Source organism: Cervus elaphus, chromosome 21 (assembly GCF_910594005.1).
Source record: "Cervus elaphus chromosome 21, mCerEla1.1, whole genome shotgun sequence".
Classification (NCBI taxonomy): Eukaryota; Metazoa; Chordata; class Mammalia; order Artiodactyla; family Cervidae; genus Cervus; species Cervus elaphus.
This window is the reverse complement of record NC_057835.1, coordinates 30,421,710-30,448,023: the sequence shown is the minus strand read 5'-3', so window position 1 is coordinate 30,448,023 and position 26,314 is coordinate 30,421,710. Positions and strand designations below refer to the sequence as shown.

At 44.2% G+C, this 26,314-nt stretch overlaps 1 protein-coding gene across 1 annotated transcript in view; it reads right to left on the bottom strand.

Annotated features, from left to right (window-relative positions):
• CLVS1 (clavesin 1) overlaps positions 1-26,314 on the bottom strand; it is a 156,264-nt gene that overhangs the window by 115,622 nt on the left and 14,328 nt on the right. The window contains exon 2 of the mRNA XM_043879860.1: positions 25,317-25,944. Coding sequence (XP_043735795.1) covers positions 25,317-25,771 — 455 coding nt within the window. The 5' untranslated portion in view covers positions 25,772-25,944. The remainder of the gene's footprint in view (positions 1-25,316; positions 25,945-26,314) is intronic.

Below are 26,314 nucleotides of genomic sequence, written 5' to 3'. Positions count from 1 at the left end.
AAACTCTAGATAAATACAAACATGTTACCTACACGTTTTCACTACATATTTAGGAATAGACTCCCACTCTGAAGAAAACTGGCTTAACAGTTTTGGTGAGGAATACAAGGGAGGTGGTGGGGCTTCTCTATGCCTGCTAGACCTCTTTCCCACTCATGAGCTTTTGGCCTGGGTGGTTGTTGTTTAGTGGTTAAGTTGTGTCTGACTCTTTGCGACCCCATGGACTATAGCCTGCCAGGTTGCTCTGTCCATGGGATTTTCCAGGCAAGAATACTGGAATGGTTGCCATTTCCTTCTCCAGGGGATCTTTCCAACTCATGGATCAAACCTGCGTCTCTTGCATTGGCAGGCAGATTCTTTACCACTGAGCCACCTGGGAAGCCTGGGTTGAGACCCCACAGGCAGACCCAGAGCTGCTCCCAGCAGTTGCTGTGACATCACTCAAGCTTCCCCTCGGAGTATAAAGTCTCATCATACCTTTATCCTGGAGCATTTACAGGCTTTAACTCAATTTGAGACTCACATTTCCCTCTGTGAGTGATAAAGTTCTGTTTTGTTATTATTTGATCTCCTAAGGAGGAAAAAAATCTCTCGTCAGCCAGAAAAGACTACTTTTCCCTAGCCCACTTGGATGTAAGCTTTGCTGCCTAAAGTTTGCCTTTGTGATCTTCGCTGATACTTCCTGGTTTAGAGCTGGTACCCTTCTCTCCACCTGATAGGTCCTGGTCATCCATTAAGACCCTGTGCAGCCATTGCTGCCTGCCCCAACCCCCCACCACGAGAGGTGCCTCTCCTCTGCGTTGCCATGGCAACCAGCATATTTATTTTTCACAGACAGCACTTGCTACACTTTATGGAATTACTTTACTCTGTTATCACCCTCATTAGCCACTTAATTTTTCAGGGGTAGCCATCTTGCTTATTTATGTGGACAGTGTTGAAATTGATCCAATTTCTGTGATCCTGGAAAACAGCAGAGGTTAAGCAGTCTTCCCCTCCTTTGTGTCCCAGCAAAGCAGGCTGGCAGCAAAGAACCACCCTGCCCACGTGACGTAGATCAGACCCACACAGCTGCCCCCTCCCTGGTTGACCTGTGACACAGAGTCTTCAGCTCCCTATTCTTTGCCTCGTAAATGATCAGCTGACCTGCTGGTCCCCACTGATCAAAGGAACAAAATGCTTATTAACTGAATTAGGTTAAGGTTCTCTCCTTCCCCTGGGCCCTGAAGGTTGGCTCAGCCTCACTTGGTCTTAGGGTAAAACATTCTCTGATCTACTCTCTATCTGGCCATGCTTTCATCTCACCTCCCACCTCCAGATCTTTCTAGCCTTGTTTACTCCTTCCTAGGAAAGAAAACTCTTTCTGCTTAAGCCGAGACCGTCACAGGTCTTATGTTCCGAGTGCTCTCCTTATTGGAATTGCCCCCCTCCCCTGCTGTACTAGGAGGCCCAAGGGACCTCGGGATGTTTCCAGGCTGCACGGCATCTGTGAGCCGAAGCTCCTTCTGCAGATTCCTGTTCCCCATCCCAGCTCCTCTCACCACCGTCTCCCACGGCTTCCTGCATACCAGACAGGGTGGCTGCACTCTGTAGATGGTGATTCTTTTTTTCTGTTTAAACAAATTTGCTTTTTAGAAAAAATAAAAAGCCATTCATTGTGTTCCCTTGCAGTGGGTTGTATTTAAATCTTTTTTAGTTTACCTTTAGCATTGTACAGCTTAAAATAAGTGATTTAAATAACTTAAATATTTGAATCCTGAATTGTGAGAAAAAAAAATACTTCCTCCTCTTATTTCCTCCCCTTACAATAATCTTTTTGGATAAAGCCTTTCCTTATTAAGTCCAGATTGGTTTTGTATTTTGCTTTTTCATTTCTTTTTTGTTTATTTATTCATTTGGCTGTCAGGTCTCAGTCGCATCACTCGGGATCTTTCTTTGCCAAACAGACAGTTTAGTTGTGGCTCTCAGGCTTATTTGTTCCAAGGCATGAGCTCTTAAAGGAAATCAACCTTGAATATCCATTGGAAGGACTGATGCTGAAGCTGAAGCTCCAATACTTTGGCCACCTCATGTGAAGAGCTGACTCATTGGAAAACACTCTGATGCTGGGAAAGACTGAGGGCAAGAGGAGAAGGGGTCCACAGAGGATGAGATGGTTGGATGACACCACTGACTCAGCAGTATCCCCTCAGCAAGCTCCAGGGGATAGTGAAGGACAGGGAAGCCTGGCATGCTGCAGTCCACGGGGTTGAAAAGAGTCAGACTTAGCAATCAAACAACAACAAGGGATCAAATCCAAGCACCCTGTGTTGCAAGGCAGATTCTTAACCACCGGACCACCAGGGAAGTCCCCAGATTGTTTTTCTATTTGCCAATATATTTATTCTCACACAGTAAGCACTTGGTAAACATTTTAAACTGTCATTGCTTTTACTAGTTTTGAAACTTAAGGGTTTTGATTGATAATTAATCCCAAAGTTTCCTTTCTATTTTATTTTTCTTGCAAGCTCCAGTTATTCATATACTGTTAAGTCAGTATCTTCTCTTACCTTTGAGATCTTTACAGGACTCTGTTAAGTGTTACAACTAGATGATTGGGCTTTAATTTCTAAAGGTGTTTTCTGATTATAATTACTTCCTGCTATGATGTTTACCTACTTGTCACTGGGTATATACCTTATTAAATGTTCAGATTTTGTCATATCTTTATTCTCGCCTAATTCAAAGTATATTTCAAACCTTTTTTTGCTTCCTAAGCAGTATAATAAAAAAACATAATCAGTAAATGCATATGAAAATGAATGGACTAAGAAAACTCATAGGTGTTTTAAGTGCTAACATTGCCAATAATATCCTCACGGGAAAGTATAAGCAAAATATATGAACAAAATGAAAGAAATCTGCAAGAGCTTCCAGTTAAACATGGCTGATTGAGCATATGGTTTTACTTCTTCTTCACTTAAGACCTTATTTACATAAGAGTAAAGAAATTTTTTAAAAATGAATAAACTTTGGGAACAAGAAAAACTATGAAGAGATGATGGCAGATGAGAAATATTATCAAATTTTGGAGGTTGGAAAGCAGATGGACAAGTGACTGCTGATGTAACAGACCAGAGGAAGGAAGCCCACAAGAAACAAGTCCATTTTGTACCATGAACTCCCGGAAATGCTCAGAACATAGTTTCCTCTGAAGACTGGGGCAGGTGACTCAAACCAGGGGAGTCATGGGATGTGTTTAAGACGCTAAACACAATTTAGTGTTTAGATACTAAATTCCTACTCAGAAGAAGGACAGGAAGTTGGAAGAAGTTCTCCGGAAGTTGGAACAGAGAGGCCCCAGGACAGTATGTCCATCTGAGGCCGGGCCACAGGTCAAGCAGGGGGTTCAGTGAAAGGCTATTTCTGAAACTGTAAAACCACCTGCCTGCCTTCTCCCCACTCAGCTCCCAGAGGACTGGCATCACCCTCACCCCTGGTCAGAAGATCGAGAAGACTTCTCTTTGGGGACACTGCACTGAGCAAGAAAAAAGACCTGCAGATACTGACAGTTGGGAGTCCTTCATGGAAAAAGACAGCTGTCCACCTCATCACACCACCATGGAGCTCACAGGTCCCTCCCATGTAGGCCGAACTTTCACATGGGCATTTAGAACTGTTAAGAAGGACTTAAGGAGGACTTAGCCAAGAAGCAAGGACAAGTGAGGAAAAAATTAGCTTGGAAAAGATGAAGAAAATGTGAAAAGTATGAAAATTAATATTATTGGAGAGATAAAATACTGTCACCCTGCTTATTTAACTTATATGCAGAGTATATCATGAGGAATGCTGGGCTGGATGAAACACAAGCTGGAATCAAGATTGCCGGGAGAAATATCAAGAACCTCAGATATGCAGATGACACCACCCTTATGGCAGAAAGTGAAGAAGAACTAAAGAGCCTCTTGATGAAAGTGAAAGAGTTGGTTTAAAGCTCAACATTCAGAAAACTAAGATCATGGCATCCAGTCCCATCACTTCATGGGCAAATAGATGGGGAAACAGTGGAAACAGTGGCAGACTTTATTTTGGGGGTCTCCAAAATCACTGCAGATGGTGACTGCAGCCATGAAATCAAAAGATGCTTGCTCCTTGGTGAAAAGCTATAGCCAACTTAGACAGTATATTAAAAAGCAGAGACATTACTTTACCAACAAAGGTCCGTCTAGTCAATGCTGTGGTTTTTTTCAGTAGTCATGTATGGATGTAAGAGTTGGACTATAAAGAAAGCTGAGTGCCAAAGAATTGATGCTTTTGAACCGTGGTGTTGGAGAAGACTCTTGAGAGTCCCTTGGACTGCAAGGAGATCCAACCAGTCCATCCTAAAGGAGATCAGTCCTGAATATTCATTGGAAGGACCAATGTTGAAGCTGAAACTCCAATATTTTGGCCACCTGATGTGAAGAACTGACTCATTTGAAAAGCCCCTGATGCTGGGAAAGATTGAAGGTGGGAGGAGAAGGGGACGACAGAGGATGAGATGGTTGAATGGCATCATCGACTCAATGGACATGAGTTTGAGTAAACTCCGGGAGTTGGTGATGGACAGGGAGGTCTGGCATGCTGCAGTCCGTGGAGTTGCAAAGAGTCGGATACAACTGAGCAACTGAACTGAACTGACTGAACTGATGGGAAAAAAGAGTAAGCTGTTATTAACACAACACAAGAGCACTCTTAGAAAGGAAATGTGTGATATTGTGGGTGAAAAATGCAGAGAAGTTTGAGAAGGTCACAACAAGAAAATCTAAAAAAAAAAAGAAACCACAAAAAACAAATTTAGAAAGTGGAAGAAAAGAGTGAAAAAGAAGTTAACTCTTGTAAATCAAACATTCAAATGATAGGAGCTACATAAACAACAATTAGAGAAAATGGAGGAGGGGATTTAACAACAAAAAGTAATAATAAAGTAAGAATGTTTCGCTGGACTTAAGCATCTGAATTTACAGATTGACTGGGCTCTTGGAATGTTCAACTGAGTAAATGAAAAGACCCAGCCCAGGGCCATCAGTGTGAACTGACAGAACACCTAGAATGTCTCCTGAGAGAGGCTCCTGAGAGAAGAAATAAACTCCATTTGCAGCACTAAAGATTCAAGTATCACTGGATTTAACAGCTATACTGGAAGCTTAAAGACAACAAAGCAAAACCTCCAAAATTCTACAGGTAAACAGTTTCCAGCCTACAGATTTGATACCAAACTTATTGTGAGGATGAAATAAAACCTTTTTCAACTTCCAGTGTATCTCCCATGCACCCTCTCAAACAAACAAACAAACAAAAAAAAACCCAATGAAATAAACTGAGAAAGAAGGCAACATGGGTTCCAGAAGATAGCAGAGACAAACACAAGGGAGAAATGAAAGAGGTTCTGAAAGGCGTGGAGAGGAGAGGTGATGGTGACCCCGACACGGCAGGGCTGGTGGGTTTGGACCACCGTGAAAGGAAGGGCTCCTCCCCGAACGAAGCAGAGGCACTAGCAGCTGTGCTTGAAGCAGTGGAGAGGAGATTTAGTCCGGTCATCTCTTGGGCGTACATTGCTGCCAGTGCATTCACACAGGCCGGAGGTGGACGCCTTCAGTCCCCGCCCACCCCGGCCCCTGCCCTTACCATCAGGTGTGTTCGTGTGTGTGCCTGTGTGTGCTAGTCACTCAGTCCGACTCTTTGTGATCCCATGGACTATAGCCTGCCAGGCTCCTCTGTCCATGAAATCCTCCAGGCAAGAATACTGGCCTGGTGTGCCCCTTCTCCGGGGGGTTTTCCCGACCCAGGAGTCAAAGCCGGGCCTGCTGCATTGCAACCCGATTCTTTACCTGCTTTCAGTCCCCCGCCCCACCCTTTACCACGAGGGGTCTTGCGTAAGCCTGTGGATGCTATACACCTGTTCCTTCATCTGTCCTTGGCCTTGGAGTGTGCACACAGTAAGACCATCAGGACCCGAAAGTACCTGGGACCATCTGGGCAGGAAATTCTGGAGTCCAGGGTTCGGAAGCTAGGTCTAGGAGGGCACGGAAGCAGGACATCCCTGTGGGCATGTCCCTGTCCCCTTGGGTCCCTTGGCCAAGGGATCACACGACATAGAGGGGTAAGGATGGAGGAAAGCCAGGGTCTAAGGCTCATTGCCAGGGGCAAAGGGCCATGTTGGATACATAGAATATCAAGTGATCGCTTATAAAAGTTATTAGTGACTTAGCAGATAGCAGAATGGTGTATAGGAAGGAAATGTCATCATAGTCTTTTGCTGTTAAAAAACATTTTAATTATAATTATTTTTTAGTGTGGCTTATCTATAAATACTATTTAAGTAGTTTTGAATCTCTAACTATATAATACTATTTATATTTTAATAGCTAGGAATATTATTTATATAGTTATGAATACTGGAGGCTTCCCTGATAGCTCTGTTGGCAAAGAATCCGCCTGCAATGTAGGAGACCCTGGTTGGGAAGATCCCCTGGAGAAGGGAAAGGCTACCCACTCCAGTAATCTGGCCTAGAGAAAATTAATAGCTAGGAATATCATTTATATAATTATGAACACTAGTTATATAGCTCAGTCGTGTCCAACTCTTTGTGAGTCGGATTCACTGTAGCCCTCCAGGCTCCTCTGTCTGGGATACAGGAGTGGGTTGCCATCTCCTCCTCTGGGAGATCTTCCTGACCCAGGGGTTGAACCCAAGTCTCCAATGTCTCCTGCACTGTAGACAATTCTTCACCCACTAAGCCATCAGGGAAGCTCATTTATATAGCTACAATAATATAAACACTAAGTATTGATTTAGTTCCTCATTGTGATTTTTAACTATTTTAAGAGGTTGGGAAACAAGAGAAAGAATGTGCAGATTGGGGTTAAACTTTCTCAGTAGAATAACAAAATAGTAACTTACACTAAAATAATAAACAAATAGCAATGTATGCATGTCAGTTGAAAATATGCAAGTATATACTGGAAGAATACAGTTAAAATGATTGAAAACCTTTGCTTCTGTACAAGGGAATTAGATAATAAGAAGTAGGGAGATGCTGCCTACTGTTCAAGGCTAATTAAAATTTGGCTTTTGAAACTGTCTACATTATTACTTTGATAAAATAAAATTTAAAAAGAAGATCATTAGAAGGAAATACTGGGGGGAAATGAATGAGGAAAAATGGAGAGAAATTCTAGAAACATCAAAAGGAAGAAACTCAATATTTCTTAGAATAAAGTAAAAGAATGCACAGGTTTGACTTGCAGGCATAATAATGAAAATGCCATTTTAGACACACTGCACCATTTTGCAGAACCTTCATGGGTCATCTTTCATTTATCCTATTGCCTTAATTTATTCCTTATAACATGCCTCTGAGTTAGCGAATGTTCAGGGAGTAAGGGTGAGGAGAGAGGGGAGTTAAGAACCAAAGACAAATCTTTGTTTCCTGGAGACTTGTTTCCTGCTGAGAGACAACCAACAGAAGTGGGGAAACATGAAAACACAATTGAGAGACGCTAAGCAATGCATCTAAGGCAGGTTTGGAGGGTTCGACCCGCTCCAGTGTTCTTGTCTGGAAAATCCCATGAATAAGGAGCCTGGCGGGCTCCAGACCATGGGGTCACAGAGAGTCAGACACGACAGAGAAACTAATACACACACACACACACACACACACACACACTCACACACACACACACACTCACACACACACACACACACCATCCTGCAATCCCATTCCTGGGCATACATGCAGAGAAAAACATGGTTTGAAAGGAGATATGCACCCCAATGTTCACTGCAGTGCTATTTACAATAGCCAAGACATGGAAGCAACCTGAATATCCATCAACAGATGAATGGATAAAGATGTGATACATGCATACAGTGGAATATTACTCAGTCACTAAAAGTAGAATGAAATAATAGCCATTTGCAGCAATATGGATGGACTTAGAGATTATCATATTAAGTAAAACAAGTCAGACAGAGGAAGACAAATATATGGTATCACTTATATGTGGGATCTTAAAAAATGATACAAATGAACTTATTTACAAACACAGGTTCAGAGACTTAAAGAACAAACCTCTGATTACCAGGAGAGAAGAGTAGGAGGGTGGGGGTAGAGACGGCTTGGGAGTTTGGGATTGATGTGCATACACCGCTGTATCTAAAACAGATAACCAGCAAGGACCTACGGTATAGCACAGGGAACTCTGCTCAGTATTCTGTGATAGCCCAAATGGGAAAAAAATGTTTGAAAAAGAGTAGATACGTGTATATGTCTAACTGAATCACTTTGCTTACCTGAAACTAGCACAACATTGTTAATCTACTATGCTCCAATATAAAGCAAATTTTTTTTTAAATGAGGGAGGGAAAAATATCTTCAGAAGTATCTGAGAAACATTTCTTTCCAGCATGCACATAGAAATAAAATCATACAGAAAAGTCAAAACTTTTAAGTCATTGTTGGCATTGGAACTACAATTTCATTGTGATTTAATTCAGCTTAAATATTGAGGAACAAATAAAGGCAGTGCTCTGAGAAAGTGGATAATACATAGTTTTAATTTTAAAAAGATAAAATATTTATATTACAAATAATTCTAAAAGTGATCAGAAATTTTCCATTCACTGTTCTATCCAATAATAGGCAGAAATGTAAAATAGAAGCTCAGATTTTAAACAGTAAAGCATTATTATGACAACAAAAACACTAACTGTGCTGTTAGAACATGTTTATGCTCAACTTTTACCATATTTTAAATTGCTGGAATTTAAGCTCATTTTGATTCAAGGTGAAATTTACTGCAATATACAGAAATGATGCTTCTTTGTCTCCCTGCCCCCTGCCTTTTTTTTTTTTAACTAAAGAGAAAAAATTGGCTTTCTTCCTTAAAAGGTTTTCTTAGGATTTCCTCATGCTTTCTACATCTAATGTTTTCATCCACACAGATGTATATAGTGGGATATATTCATGTGTGTAAATTGTTGCCTCCAGTTCAGAAAGATCTCCTTCAGCTCACTTTTTAATGATAGCCTGAATATTGTATTCATGAGAGTTGTCAAATCGAAAATCCTTTAACTGAACTGAACATGCTCTTAGGGGTTTCAAGTATTAAAAGATAAAATCAGCATTTTTTCTGGCCACATTTATTATGGGGTGTGAAACCCACCTAAATCATAAGGGAAAAATGCCTTTGAAAGTATCTGAATGCCAAGTCTATTTTAAAAAGACCATCAAATTTGGAATTACTAACCTCAACTATTTTTCCTCCTTCACTTGGACAAATGTCTATCATAGCACTTATTCAGGTTAGATGATCCGTATGGTGCTGCAAGGAATAAAAAAGTTAACAGAACCTGGCTTCTGTGGTACATTATTCAATGGTCACAAAGTCCTCCCATCTCAGGAGACAGCTCCATTCATAATGTGACTGGGCTGCACCCCTTATCCAGAAATGAGAGCTTTCTGTGTATGCTAAGTCCCTTCAGTCATGTCCAAGTCTTTGTGACCCCAAGGACTGTAACCCACCAGGCTCCTCTGTCCATGGGATTCTCCAGGCAAGAATACTGGAGTGGGTTGCCACGCCCTCCTCCAGGCAATCTTCCTGACCCAGGAATTGAGCCCTCATCTCTTTCGTCTCCTGCACTGGCAGTGGAGTTCTTTACCACTCTATAACCTAGGATGCCTACTTAGACCACTGAAGAAAACAAGGACAAAGCCATCTCCCAGGTGTCTTTCTGGCTCAGGTATCTATGATCTCATGATCCTTGCCAGTGCCCGTGCTCCTGTTGCCATCCCTGGGTGTCTGGGTACCAAAGGGACCAAAGCAGTAGAAATTTAAATCCATAAATAGAAAAATTATATTTTGGTCATTGTGGTGGAGCTAGGGTCATATGACATGTGAGAAGGGGGTGGAGCTCAGGTGAGGGGACCAATGGGAACAGGTCCAGTGGCATGCTTCCTTGGATCCCGATTGCCTCAGAGTAGGTGTTCAGGAAAGACTTGGGATATAGTAAAAGATAAACAGAAAGTTAAGCTGCTCTAACTTTCCCAGTATATTCTGGATGAGCAACAAAAGCTTTCATTTAATAGCTTGAAAAATCTAAACATAAAATTATAAAGGATAGTCACCACTTTGGTAAAAAAAAAAAAAAAGGTTTTCGTCCAAGTGTAAGTGAAAACATAGGTCCTTTTCTCTTAGACTGGGGCAAGTATTATAGAGAAGAAAGACACATAAATCAGAGGAGATGTAGTATGTGAATCCAAGGTTGGAAAAACCTAGGAAGAAAAACTTCCCAGGTTCTTCCATTTTGCACAGTTCCAAACAGAATCTGCAGCAGAAAGTGCTTCATGCCTGCCTGCTGGTGCATCAGGAAGAACTATATTTCTGAGCATGCAGATGAGATGCTCTAAAATTCATGCACTGCTACAGCTCATTGACTTTATTTCTCGGGATTCCCCACAGATCTTCTACCCAGAGCATATGATTCAACCAGCTCAGTTTTCTGGCTTCCTAATCCCCAGGAAATTAGGAGAAAGAGTTTTGCAGTAAGCCCACTAACAGTAGCCAATTAATAGCTAAGAGGTGAAAGAGGTACTATAAGCAAAACAAACAAAGAAGGATAGAAAGTGCACACAGCATGGCACTATGGGCCACGTAGCGTGGGGACAAAGACCGTATCCTCCACAAATCCTCAACTTGATAGTTATTTCACAGCCCAGGGCACAATAGCTTATGTTCTTTGTAGTCTATATTTGTCATTTAAAAAACTAATACCTTATAGTTGACAAGGGTAAGGAGTACATAGGGCTTCCCCGCTGGCTCAGCGTTAATAATCCACCTGTAGTCCTGGAGCCACAGGAGACACGGGTTCGATCCCTGGATCGGGAACATATGCTGGAGCAGGGAATGGCAACCCACTTCAGTATTCTTGCCTGGAGAATCCCATGGACAAGAGGAGCCTGGAGGGCTATAGCCCATGGGGTTGCAAAGAGTTGGACATGATTGAAACAACTGAGCACGAACGCACACAGGGAGTTCATAATGCATTATAAGGTGGTCGCTGTTTTTTTTAACAACTGAATAAGATAAAATTTTTAAGTTGGCTTTATAAAAGCAACCCCCAACTATCTGAAGATTTAACTTCCCTGGGATGGGACCCTTTTCCTTTATGAAGCTTTAAACTAAATGAGGCATTGCATTGATACCCTGGGGTGGGGGGCGGAGGGGAGGGAGGTGGTCCATAGATCAGATATCACACTGAAATACTCTAGCTGTGGTGGTGTGATAGAATAATCAATATGCATGTCATAAAATTGTATGATGGATTAACTCATCAGAAACTCATGAGGAAATGTGTGATCAACATAATCCACAGAATCTGTCAGGATGAAAAGGACCTGGAGTTGAAATAAGAAGCCATTCACCAAGAACAAGGCCGGAATTGCATTTCTGTTCCATGAGTCCTGCAGGGCAGGAAGCAACCTGAACAGTGAAGGTTTCTGTAACTTGAAACCTCTCCTCAACTTGGTTTCAGGCACAATGACACGCACAGAATACAGAATTTAGAATGGAGAGAAAACAATGGAACTCACATTTTTCTACATTATTATTTGCTGTTGTTCATTCACCCAGTCATGTCTGACTCTTTGTGACTCCATGGACTGCAGCATGCCCCACTTCCCTGTCCTCCAATATCTCCCAAAGTTTGCTTAAACTTATGTCTATTGAGTAGATGTTGCCATCTAACCATCTCATCCTGTGTCAACCCTTCTCCTCCTGCCCTCAATCTTTCCCAGCATTGGGGTCTTTTCCAATAAGTTGGCCAAAGTACTGGAGTGTCAGCTTAAGCATCAGTCCTTCCAGGGAGTATTCAGGATTGATTACCTTTAGGATTGACTGGTTTGATCATTGTTAGATGAGGACACTGGCACCTCAGCTCATCACACAGTGGATGGAACCACCCCAGACCCCACCATAAGTGACTCCCATTCTGTGCCCTGTTTGTCCTGCTGCTTCAAGGACATTCTCTGCCACTGTTACGCCATGCCGAGAACTACCAGACAAACTGTAGACAGAGCATCCTTGACTCTTCCTCCTTCAAGTTTAACTGCACACAACTCTGGCCCCCTTAACAGGAATATTGTCATTGGGGAGGGTCTACAAAGAGCTTCTCCCCTTTGGACTTTCCACTGTTCGAAACTTCTCCCCACCAGTCAGCCAAAAGGATGCTATTGAGCCCTACTCTGTACCCATGGATACCAAAGAGAATAACACCCAGTGTCCTGCCTCCAGGAGCTTACTGGATGGAGCATGAAGAAGCATTTGGTAGAGAAGATTAGTGTGACAGGCATTCAGGGAAGAACAAGGGAAGACATCAGAGCTGCCCCAGCCAGGGGCAAAGCTTCTTAGTGTGGAGTTGTTGTTCACTTGCTCAGTCATGTCCAATTCTTTGTGACCCCCTGGACTGCAGCACGCCAGACTTCCCTGTCCTTCACCATCTCCCGGAATTTGCTCACTCAGGTCCATTGATTCAGTGATGCCATCCAACCATCTCATCCTCTACCATCCCCTTCTCCTCCTGCCCTCAATCTTTCCTAGCATCAGAGTCTTTTCCAATGAGTGGGCTCTTCACATCAGGTGGCCAAAGTATTGGAGCTTCAGCTTAAGCATCAGTCCTTCCAGTGAATAGGCAGGCTTGATTTCCTTTAGGATTGACTGGTTTGATCTCCATGCTATCCAAGGGACTCTCAAGAGTCTTCTCTAGCACCACAGTTCTTAGCATGGAGAGGAGCTTTGAAATAGGTGTAGGGCTTGATCTGCTATCAAGCATGAAGCCCCGATTCCTTGTGGCAGCAAGGCCTTTCACTCCTGGCCTCTGCCTACCTCCCCAGCCTCCTCTCTCTCTCTGTGAGCCCTTATATTCTGTGCTCACTGCAACCAACAGAGGCTCTTCCAACATAGCTGGCTCTCTCTTCCCCAGATCCCTGCCCAGGTGCTTTCTTTTTCTCTCAAACAGCCTCCCTCATATTCCTCCCCTCTACCTGCTCAATCTCACTTCTCCTTCAAGTCAGGTAATGCCTCCAGGAAAATGTCTCTGAGGCCCCAGCTTCCTAGTTGGGTTAGTTGCCTTTTGTCTGCACTCCTGAAGGGCCCATGCTCACCTCACTATGGGAATGAAAACTGAATAGTAGAGGCCAGGTAAGTAGAGGTGGAAAAGAGCTTTGATGAGTGGGGAGAGGGAAAGACAAGAGAGAAGTCTGGCTCTGATGGAAGATGTCCTTTGAGTAAGGAAAGTCATGCCAAATTCTTAAGGTTTTTCTGTGGCAAAATGCGTGGCGAAGAGACTGACGTAGGGGCTTCCCTGGTCACTCAGTGGGAGAGAATCCACCTGCCCTTGCAGGAGACACGGGTTCAATCTGTAATCTGGGAAGATCCCAAACGCCTCGGAGCAACTAAACTCCTGCGCCACAACCACTGAGCCTGTGCTCTAGAGCCCAGGAGCTGCAACTCCTGAGCCCCGTGCCTTAGAGCTCATACTCCTCAACGAGAGAAACCACAGCAACGAGAAGCCTGTGCACCACAGCGAGAGCGCAGTCCCGCTCTCTGCAACTAGAGAAAAGCCCGTGCAGGAATGAAGACCCAGCATAGCCAAAAATAAATAAATAAATAAATAAATTTTTTTTAAAGAGAGACTGACACAGCTTTCTAGGGATCCCTTAAGGATTCCTGAGAGGGAATTTGTATGCAATCAGAGATTAGGTGACAAAAATCCCCAACAGCAGACTCCAAACATAGCCAGCTATTGTAAAGAAGGAGAAAGAGAGATACTCACCAACCAGCCTTGTGATTTTGCCCCGATTAGAAACCCTCTATTTAAAGTGAAGATAATAATTCTCTGCCATAAACTGTTGTGAGGATTGAATTCACAGTGTGGCACAGGGCATGCCCGATGCCTGGAGGCATCAGTAATACCAGCACACTCTCAATCAGGAAGATGATGGCTGTTGTTTGCAGGAGTGCCATATTTGAAATTAGATTCAGAGACACCCTGCGGAAGTATTAGGGCCAGAGAAGAAACAGAGGCAAAGAGAAGAGAAACAGAGAATGTGCAAAGAAAAAAACAACACATCACTTTAAAACGCTCACAACAAAATGTACCCTCTCTTTATTTTCCTGTCTGATGCTACATTTTGCAGCATAGTAGCAATAACTTCTATTGCTTTATGGTACACTCACAATAAATGGCTTGGGAGCTTGATTTACAGCCTTAGCGAAGTGCAGGCATTTAATCATCTCCAGCAGCTGCTTAAGGTTCGAATATCACCCTTCAGGAGCGATTACCCAGGAACCGTATTTAAAGGGCAGGAGAGCTGGAGGCTGATCCTCTGGTTGAGGTTCAGGGCTCGGGGACTGAGGGGGCTTCTTTCGAAGGTCTACAGTGTGCTCTTTGTAAAGTGATCAAAAGATGCTTCATGACTGACTGGGAACTGGGAAAAGTAGCTAACAGCCCAGAAGAGCTTCAAATCATATAAGAGAAGCCCCATAGGTCCCTAGGCACTCATTCAGAAAGTCAGCTACGCCCATGAGAAAATCCCACAGTGCAGGCAGCACCATGGTTGAAAACGCCCTCTCTCCATGCCCTCTTGTACTGACTCAGGCTTTCTGAAGAGCTGGACACACGGCCACTGGAGCAAGATTTCAAGTTAAGTAATTGGGAGAATCTCACTGTGGGTTGGCTGCTTCATCCAGGCCATGCTCCAGGAAGGACGAATTTATTCTTAGACCCTCAAATTTCTAGCCATCAGAGGGGACTTTTTCATCTACAAGGTAATGGTGTCATGCTTTTGAGCTCCTGGGTTTGTAAGTGAGAATTTGGGAGCAGCAGGTGGCCTGGAAGGATATGCTGTCAATAAAAGCTTGTTCTCCTGCTTCTGATGGTCCCTTCCTGCCGCAAACATGCCTGGCCGGCCTCACAAGGTCGCAGGAGTCATGTGACCTCTGACATCTTCTGGAGGAGCAGCCACCCAGTTAGGCAGGGACATTCGCTGCTGTGTTAATTCAGAGCAGGGACCCCACTGCTCTGCTGTCTGTCCAATCCATACAGGAGATGCTTCTAACAGGCATACTTTCAAGGGCCTGAGCGCGATCGAAGGGGATGTTGACAGCGGGCAGAAGGCAGCTGAGCCCTGAACTGAGCGGAATTAGAACGTGAGTGCTGAAACATGTCTCATAAGGAGTTCTTGTGGAAGAAGAGGATTTAAAGGAAATATCTGAAGAACTATTTGACAAACCCATGTGGCAAGCCACACATGCGTCCAGCAGGTTGAGGAAGACACATAAACTCTTCTAACTTCATTTCCACACCCATCAGAAGCTTCCTAAAAGCACATAAGAGAGATGTGGTCCATTTTATAAGGATCTTAAACTGAATGAGAAATTGTTATCTTGGGCATTTCACACTCTGTGTCAGGTACAAGTGGGAAGACCACCTGGATTAAGGAAGGAAAGAAAGGGTTCTCTTTGTGTCAGACCCCTTCCTGCCTGGCACATTTAAGTCACACAGCTCTATCAAAGACACACAGTTATTACCAGACAGTGAGGAAAGCAAGGGTCGGAGGAGGTATGTATCTCACCAGGGTCACACACACTCATCTTAGTGGAAGGAACAGGCAGCAAAGATGAGCCTTCATCACTATCTTAAATCAGACTCATATTAGGACCACTTTCTATGACATGTTCCAAGCAATATCCAGATTCCTCTGTTGGGCTTAAGGATTTAAAAAAAAAAAGTTGTTTTCATTGTCACTGTTACTATGGCCAAATAATTACTTTAGAGGTTGGACAGGATCTTCAACATTTGATTGGCCAGATTTTGGTGAGACTGGAGTACATAGCAGTGGGATTTGCCTGTTGAGTGATGAAGTCCTTTCCAAGTCTTTGGGGCCTGAGTGACTGGGAGAAGCTTGCATACTAGTACCTCAGTGAGCGCCCCCACGAATGACTGAATGGCCCCCACGTTTGGCAAATGGGTCCTAGTGGTGAGCTGTGCAGAACGGTGTTTGAACTGTGGAGTTAGGTCTGAGATCCAGCTTGTTGTAGCCATGTATCAGCTGTGTGGTCTTGGGTAGGTTACTTAGCGTCTCTGGGTCTCAGTCACATCACCTGCAAATTAAGGATGTGAAGAGTGACCACCGAAGAGCGTCACTGCCTGCCACGTGGTGGGCCTCAGCACGTTTGTTTCTGCGGTTGTCGTAATTCCTTCTCTTTGGTTCATTTTTGCTCACTCCCAAGGGCACGACAATTGGGAAACCTATCACTCCCAGAGGGACGCTGGGAATGTTTCCATAGGAAGAACAGACTGCTAGACATTTTCTGGAACCTCTCTCGACAGGCCTTGAGATTGGAGAGGAGGGCTCTTTCATGGCCCTGATGAGAACAAGCACTTGACTCGGCTACACTCCTCCTCCCCCCCAACATTCAGCGCTGACAGTTTAGAAATCTGGCCCCTTTTGTTCTTATACTCAGGATAGCGAAGCCCAGCGGGGTGCCGACCACCTGCTGCATGTAAAAAGCTCTCGGATGCTCTTGCAAAAGCTAAAGGCAAACCTCCATCAAGTGGCTTATTTATAGTCTGAAGACTTGTATCCCACCTACTGGCCCCGGGTTTTACTCAGAAGAGAAAACCCCCTTTATGCTCATCTCCCACCACAGCGCTGTCGGGACACGTGCCACGCCAGCCCTTCCAAGGTCGCCACAGGTCAGCAGTAACCGGTGACGTTTGAAGGAGCCCAATCACCAGCGTATCCATCAAATCAATTACTGTCCGGTGTGTAGGGACGAGGAGCAGCTGAACACCTCCAGAAAACAGCGAGCGGTGAGTGGAAAAGCGCCTGCTCCCCGAGAGCAGACTTGTCTGCTTCATTATAAAGTCAACATGGCAGTGTCCTTGTTTCCACAACTGTGACAGCAGGAAGGTCAAGTCCCCTAGTAAGATCCATCTTCCCTTCATTTCATGCCTAGAGGGACTGGGGGCTGGTGTGAGATGCCATTCTGGAAAGGGCAGCTCCTTAGGACCTTTGGGAACTTGCCCAGAGCCAGATGACTGTAGCCATTCAGCATGTCACTGGAGTGCATGGGAGGGCCAGTGAAGCCTGGATCCATCCCACTAAACAATAGCAAGTCTTACAGTAAATAGATGGGCTTCCCAGGTGGTTCAGGGGTTAAGAATCCACCTGCAATGCAGGAGACACAGGTTTGATCCCTGGGTCAGGAAGAACCCCTGGAGAACGAAACAACAATGCACTCTAGTATTCTTGCCTGGAGAATCCCTTGGACAGAGGAGCCTGGTGGGCTACAGTCCATGGGGTCGCAAAGAGTCAGACATGACTGAAGTACTTGAGCAGGCGCACTTGCATACTAAGTAGCTAATTACAGTAGGAAGTGGTACCAATAATTGTCTCCATGTATTGGATGCTAGTGATATGTCAAGGACTCTGCCAAGTGCTTTACCTGTATTATCACTAATTCCCCCAGCAACCACAGGGGACAGGTAGGGTTATTGCCAGTTCCCATTTGAGAAAGCTGAAGTCTTAAAGGGGCTTCCCTGGTGGCTCAGATGGTAAAGAATCTGCCTGCAATGCCGGAGACCTGGGTTTGATCCCTGGGTTGGCAAGATCCCCTGGAGCAGGGAATAGCAATCCATTCCAGTATTCTTGCCTGGAGAACTCCATGGGCACAGGAGCCTGGTGGGCTAGTGATATAGTATTATACACTATAATGTAACTGACTAGGAGCTAACTTAAGGCTCTTGCGTGAGAAGTCAGATTGACCTGGGCAGAGCCATACTGAGCCATGCTAGAGCCCAAGGGACAAAGAAAAATCAATAATTCCTATCCTGCCTCCTTTATAAAGTTTTGACATTTCGTTCATGAAGAGTTTTTGTTTGCATGAATTTTGATCCTAAAATATATTTTTTGACAATATTATTTACATGGATTAATGCGTGCTTTGGTGCCCCTCCAATTTTGTGCTCAGGCAAATACCCCAGCCCCTCACCCTGATCCGAGCCCTGGGGCTGAGGTCTTGGCTCAGGCTCCCAGGTCTTAAGCCAGATGGTTGTGCTTCATCGCAGATGTTTGGTCCCTGGTTCTGTATGTTGGGGAAGGAGAGCCCACAGGATTCACTGCCTACTTATAATAACTCTCTGTACTTGAAAGTAGTAATCAAGCTGTTCATCAGCTGCCTTTTCTCTCTACTAAATTACCCTAACGTGGCTCTTCCTTGCAATGTGTCAGCCTCCTTAAAGAACCAAGTTTTCAACTCATTTTCAACCTGGACACTGATTTTTGAGCTTTTAGTTGTAAACAATACAAGGACAAAATAATATCCAGTGTAATTTTATGTATTTTGACTTGCAATGCATTTCTGATTGTTTTTCCTCCCCCATTAAAGTACTTGGGGGCCAGCTTGTCTACATAGCACCAATGGATGCTACTGTAATCTATGAAAATGAAAGTGTTAGTCGCTCAGCTGTGTTCGACTCTTTGCAACCCCATGGACCGTAGCCTGCCAGGCACCTCTGTCCATGTATTTTTCTAGGCAAAAATACTGGAGTGGGTTGCCATTCCCTTCTCCAGGGGGTCTTCCCACATAGGGATCAAACTCTGGGTCTCCTGCATTGAGGGCAGACTCTTTACCACCTGAGTCACCAGTGTGGCCAACTATAGTCTGTGGCAAGGCTTTTATTACCTGAACCACCCTGCTCCCAATGCTTTTCTGATATCCTGAGACTATAATAAGCATAAATAGCATACTAGACTATAATAAGCATAGTAAAAGGACAGGGGACTTCTCAGAGCCTCCCAGCCACACCTGAGCTACTGTGCAGGACTCTGGAGCAGGGTGTCTTGGAGTCTCAACTGTACTGTTTGTACTTTTCAGTTGGAGGGAAGTTAGTCATGGCATCAAGTTCTGCCACCCTTAGAACATCTTGTGGGCCAGTATCCTACATATCTGCTTGATTCGGGTTCTTTCTTAAGAAAGAACTGCAATTTATTGACTGTGCTTGCTTGCGTACTAAGTCACTTCAGTTGTGTCCAACTCTGTGCAACACTATGAACTGTAGCCCACCAGGCTCCTCCATCCATGGGGACTCTCCAGGCAAGAATACTGGAGCGGGTTGCCATGCCCTCCTCCAGGGGCTCGTCCCAACGCAAGGATCAAACCCACATCTCCTGTGTCTCCTGCATTGGCAGGCAGGTTCTTTATCACTAGACCTGGGGACTCCCGCATTGCAGGCAGATTCTTTGCCATCAGAGACACCAGGGAAGCCTATTTATTGACTACCAACTAACGTTAGTCTATAAGCATGGTCACCTCAGGTGAGAAACTGAGGTTAATAAGAGTTTAATCAACTTGCTCAGGATCATAGGGCTCGTTGGAAGGGGGCTGGGATTTGAAGCTGGCCATCTGGCTTCCAAGTCTGTGCATTTAATCGTTATCTTATTCTGCCTCTTGGACCCTATCAACTGCAGCAATTGGGGTTAATCCTTGCAACAGCTCCACATGCCAGATAATATCCCCATTTCTGCTCTTTGGGACCCCATGGTAGCCCACCAGGCTCCTCTGTCCATGAGATTCTCTAGGCAAGAATACTGGAGTGGGTAGCCGTTTCCTTCTCCAGAGGATCTTCTCAACCTAGGGATGGAACCCAGGTCTCTTGCATTGCAGGTGGGTTCTTTACCATCTGAACCACCAGGGAAGCCCCAAAATAGCTTCACTAAATTTAACTCTTTTTTTTAACTGAGAAAAATCCAGAAAAAAACAGACATGGTTCCTCACTGCTCATATCCTCCCCTCCATGGGAATGGCATTCCTGGGCACATCAGACTGCGTGGCCCCAGGCAAGTATGCAACTCAGAGAGAAACAAGATGGAGATTTCTTTTTTATCGCCCCTTAAGGGAAAAGCTGTGAATTCTTGCCGATGCTGATATGAGTTTAGGTGAGAAAGATCAAAAGGCTCATTGAGCAAGAGTGGCCCCTGAGACTTCTGTTACACACTGAGCCCATGAGCTGAAATGTACACTCTGCTGACCCTGGAAGTCCCGGCTTCCTCCCATGAATTAGTAGGTAGTGCAACCTAGTGCATCGTGTCTGACTCTTTGCGACCCCATGGACTGTAACCCGCCAGGCTCCTCTGTCCATGGGATTCTCCAGGCAAGAATACTGGAGTGGGTTGCCATTTCCTTCTCCAGGGGATCTTCCTGACCCAGGGGTGGAACCCACATCTCTTGTGTCTCTTGGATAGGCAGGCAAATTCTTTACCACTGTGCCACCTGGAAATCCCAAATGAGTAGGTAGGGCTGATTTAATCTGGCTCATTTCCATTCAGCCCAGCTGCCTCAGAAAAGACAGAAGTCTAGAAGTTCCTGCCAAGACCCCATTTCTGCAGGAGGCTGGTGGATGTGATGGGAGCCCAGAAACTCCTGGGCCTCTGTGTACATACTCAGTTCTGCACGTGCCCCTGGAGGACAGCACTCCCCATCACTCACCAGTCTGTGCTCTCGCTCAGGCTGTCCAGGGTCTAGATGAATGAGATTTACATAGTTTTAATAAATATTAATAACAGTTTTAATCTCAGTAAACCTTTCATATGAGACGTTCAAATAGCTTTCCAGTTGTCTCAGGCTCCCCAAGAGAGTCAAGCAATCATTTTGCAAAGCTACACCAACTCTTCAGGCCTCCAGGGCTCTGTTAGGCTAGGCCTGTGTGATGGGGAACATGTCTGGGGAGAAAGCTGACAAGTGCTGAGGACAGCAAGGGGCAGATAGACTCATCAGCCCACTTCCTCCTTCAAATATCATGCTATCATGCTCTTGTCTCTGGTTTCAATTTATTTACCATCTGTGCTATATTATATTTATTTGTTTATCTTGTTTCATTGCCAAGTGATGTCCAACTCTTTGCAACCCCATGGACTGTAGCTACTCTGTCCATGGGATTTCCCAGGCAAGCATACTGGAGTGGGTTGCCATTTCCTCCTCCAGGGGATCTTCCTGACCCAGGGATCGAACCTGAGTCTCTTGCATTGGCAGATGGATTCTTTACCACTGAATACTATAAACCCATTATAGTATTCATGTTAATACTTGTAGTATTACTGAGTGCTTACCATGTACCATGCATTGAGCTGTGTACCTTAAGTGCATTATTTCATTCAGTCTTCTCAGCTACATTATTAAATAACCTTGCTTATCATCCCCATCTTCCAGGTGAGAAAACACTCAGAAAACAAAGAGGTTACTTGTCCTGCCCAGGTCATATAACCAGTAAATCACATGACAGTATCCTTGTTCAGACTGAGGTTTGTTTGCTTCTGATCATCTTTGGCTATCAGTGGGATAGCCTTAACCTTTCACCTTCTTGTTAAAGCCAAAATGGTTTGGAACAAACAGTATTCTACAATTAAATTTAAAAAAAAACTGCCTCTAGCCTGGATGGGAGGGAAGTGATAATGGATACATTATCCATTGTGAAACTATCACAACATTGTTAATCAGCTATACTCCAGTATGAAATAAAAAGTTAAAAATAAAGCTGCTTCAAGTAGATCCAGCCTTTGGTGGAGGAAGAGAGGAGGGGTGGAAGTAAGAGTGTATATGTGTGTACGTGTGTGTGTGTGAGAGAGAGAGAGAGAGAGATTACTTCAGAGAGCCTACTGAATCAGAAGCCTATAAAGTGAATTTTAAACTCCCTCTCCATCCATAGGATCAGGCTGAATGAGCTTCACATTCATGTACCATTAGAGATGGAAGGTGTTTCAGAGATTACCTAGTTCACGCTCTTCATCTTACACCTAAGGAAACTGAGGAGCAGAGACATGAAGTAACTTGTTCAAGGTTATCATAATCATAAAGATTTGAATGATTCCCTTGGAGACGTGTTTCTTCTTGCTTCTTAACACCACATTTGGAGATATTTACAGAGCCAGAGACTAACAGAAGACAAGATACTGTATGATGATGTGTCTCTTCGTGTGTAAATCATCACTGACTGGTGTTCTGTGTATCACCTGTCTTAGCAGATGGAAATTCTCAAACATGTATGACAACTAAGCACCTATGAAGTCAGCATGATCATTCTCCAGAGTCACCAGATTTTACTGTTTCAAAATCCAAAATGTTCGTGTGTCCTTTCCAAGAGGACAGCTGTTCCTGCTAGTTAAACTAGGGCTCCCGCCCTCTGTGGATGGCTTACGTCTCAGAAGGAATTCTCCCGCAGTAGGAAGGGGTCAGCCACTCATGTGTTTGCATCATTACCGGATAGTGGCTGCCCAAAGGACTGTTTGCTGGGGGGGACCTTGTATTTTCGTCATGGCCTCAGTGACTTAGCACACACTCTAGCACCAAGTCTGCACTCATCAAATGTTTGTCGAGTGAATGATGTATGGGTGAATGTGAAGACCTGGAAATCTTTAATTGGAAGATAAGTGCTTTACAATGTTGCGTCGGTTTCTGACATACGACAACACGAATCAGCCATGAGTATACATATGTCTGCTCCCTTTTAAGCCTCCCTCCCGCCCCCACCCACCTCCCACCCCACTGGGTTGTTGCAGACATCCGGCTGGGTTCCCTGTGTTACACAGCAGCTTCCCGCTAGCTGTCATTACACGTGGTCGTGTAATAGATGTCAATCCCAACTTCCCAATTTGTCCCACCCTCGCCTTCCGCTGCTGTGTCCACAAGTCCATTCTCTATGTCTTCATCTCTAATCTTGCCCTGCAAATAGGTTCATCAATTTAAAAGAAAAAAAAAAATGGACCAAATACATTAACAGATCCTTCACAATAAAATATATACAGATGGCAAGTTAGCATATGAAAATAAAAAAGACCTGGACATCTTTCTCATCAGTAGAACACTGTAATGAGATGCTCATCCTTAATGCTTATGGGATAACAGAGCAGAGACATAGCAGGACATCCTGGGCTGGGGTGCAGATCTGAACAGTCTATATATAGACTGATAGTATTAAAGCATTCAAATACCTTTTCAGGGTTTGTTGTTGTTGTTTAATCACTCACTCGTGTCTGACTCGGCAACTCTGTGGACTGCAGAATGCCAGGTTTCCCTGTCCTTCCCCATCTAGATTGCCCTATTCCAATTTTTCAACCAGAAAACAGTCAGTGGGATCGTTAAGGTGTCCTACGCTAATCATTATCTTTAGGGTGAGGCCTAGTCATATGAGGCACTAAACAGCACCCTAGAAATTTCTTTTCATTATATTTGGATGAGGGGCTCTTTGGTATATTTTGAAAGTTAAACCTGTGTTTCCCCAAGTACCATAATTTCAGTATGATACCGCTGTGAGAGCTCAAGTCACAGGTGAAGTTTTGGAGATTAATTCATACATCCTTTCTAATTCAACATTTATTGCCTATTGGACTATGTGCCCAAGAGATAAACATGAAAAAGGTGTAGTCTGTTGCCCTCAAGGAAACTGCAGTCTTGGGAGGAGGGGTAAGAAAGAACACACATGTAAGCATGCAATTACAATAAAGCCAAGATAAGAGAACTCGCTCTCAAGTCAACCCCCATCTGTATCTCACTAGTTGTGTGACACTGAGAGTTGCTTAACTTCACAAAACCCTGCATCATCAACTGTAAAATTGGGATCCTAGGAATACCATCATGAAAAGTTCCCGGGTGGATTAAATGAGATTATATGTGTTCAAAAATATCAGCTATAATAACAGTGGTCTTTAAACTCCTGTTGTAAATACTTGAGTGGAAATATGTGAGCAGAGGAATACACCTCACTGAAATAGGGTTGGGATGGACGTTGATGAAGACTACCTTCCTGAAGAACGCTAGAGATAGGTATGAAGCAGTGGGCAGGTTATGTCCAAGTTGATTGGACATGGCATACTAAATAGTTGATCCCTCCTTTAAGTCTCTGGTGGAGTGAGTCCAGAGGCTTGGAGACATGTCAAAACCACAATTATTAGTATTTAAGGCAAAGCTTACACTTCCAACCAGCTGGACTGGAGACCATGAAAAAGGGCAGAGTGAAGCAGAGATGCAGAAGATGAACTGTAGAGGGCTTTATTTTACTTTGAAGACTTGCAGGTCATTGAAGAATTTTAATGAGAGGAATGACATAGCGGAATTTGGGGAGGGTTACTCTGACGATTGTAAAGACTAGAATGGCTCAGAGGAGACTGGACCAGAGGCAAGGAGCCTGTCAGAAGGCTGTCTGAGTGATGCAGGTGAGAAATGAGAACTTACACTAGGGCAGTAGCCATGGGGGCCAAGAGAACAAGAGACTCGAGCCGGTTTTAAACAGAAAGGAGCAGGACTCAGCAAGTAATGAAATGTGAGGAGCAATGGCAGGGGGTGGTCCAGGGAGACACTCAGATTTCTGGCTCAAGAGACTGGATGGATGGAAGAGCGGGACAGATGATGCACTCAGTTTGGGACGTGTTGAGTTTGTAGTTCTTTATGGGACTTTCAGGAGAAATGCTCAAAGGCATTTGGATGGAAAGGTGTGGCATGCAGAAAAAATGTCAGACATTAAACTCACGGACAGGGTCCAAGGAATTATTTCATGTGTTGAAAATACTTGATTTAAGGCCATCTAATGAGTCCACTTTTGTTGTTGTTAAAGATGAGAACATGAAAGACAGACTATATGGATCTTCCAGGGGTGGCGTGGAGCAGTGTGGGGAGGAGGACGGGGAAAAAAAAAAGAATATATGGATTTTCTAAAAGACCAGATTCCAGTTTTATGAAAATCTATGACCCCTTTGATGAATATAATAACTTCTGAGGTCTCTACAATTCTAACTTGTGTTCTAAAACATTGCTGTGGATCTGTAATCACCTTTTGATGGCAGTGAAAGACCCGTGGCCTTGAAATTTTCTTTGTGGATGAAGATAATGAGTGCATGCATGCCTGCTAAGTAGCTTCAGTCATGTCTGACTCTGTGCAACCCTGTGGACTATAGCCCGACAGGCTCTGCTGTCTGTGGGATTCTCCAGGCAAGAATACTGGAATGGGTTGCCATGCCCTCTTCCAGGGGATCTTCCCAACCCATGGATCGAACCCACATATGTTAATGTCTCCTGCATCAGCAAGCAGGTTCTTTACCACTGGCGCCATCTGGGAAGCCTGGATGTAGAGAATATATATGTTTAAACAAGAGCCCATTATCCATAAAGGCTTATAGCCCCAAACATGCAGTGACAATGCTTATGAAACAGAAGAACCAAATAAAGACACTATCTACATTTACCTACTCTGATCCCAATTGGCTGCGAACAGCAGAAGAATCTTCCTGCCGTAGTGATCACGGTTTTCCAACACTCCAGGGAACCCATCGATGAGAGCCCTCTTAATGCCAGGATCATCAGCCTTGAAGTTTTTGAACATGTCCAGGTTTAGCTGGCGGTACTGGAAGTACTGGGCCAGGAGTCTGAAGGCATCTGCTTGGTGAAACTTCCTGGCTCGGAGAAACCTCAGAATGAAGGCATCATCTGTGCGTAAGAATCCGATGTCAGGCCTGGTGATGATCATGTCTCTGACTTGCTGGATATCCTGGTGTAAAACGTCTGGGTTTTCGTTCAGTTCCAGGCGCGCTTTCTCTATAGTCTCTGGGCTGAGTCCAGCCTGTAAATGGGTCATCTTGGTCAAATCTCCTTTTGAAGTGCTTAATTTCTGATGTTTGGGAAGAAGAGAGACTGGTCCCATTCACGTGACGGTCTGCTGAAATCGTGGCCCATTCAACAGTCTTTTTACCACCAAGCTGCCACTGAAACAGACAAGCAGAGGCTCTTCTTTCTGTTTCTGGAAAATGTTTGGACATTCAGATTCTATGTGGTGGTGGCCAGCCAGAAGAGAAGCCAAACCAAGGCCATTGCTTACTGCAAAACAAATACACACAAGAGAGACAAATCGATGATACAAAGAAGGTCTGGGCAAATGACCTGGAACTCTGAAAAGCAGTATATTATGCTGTAGAGTTGATTAGAAGAATAAAGGGTATATATTATTTAAAATAGGGTCTTTGGCATAATTTTGTTATTGACACCTTCAGTGTGTAATGGGGCTTCCCTGATAGTTTAGTTGGTAAAGAATCCATCTGCAGTGCAAGAGACCCCGGTTCAATTCCTGGGTTGGGAAGATCTGCTGGAGAAGGGATAGGCTACTCACACCAAGTGTTCTTGGGCTTTCCTTATGGCTCAGCTGGTAAAGAACCCTCCTGCAATGTGGGAGACCTGGGTTTGATGCCTG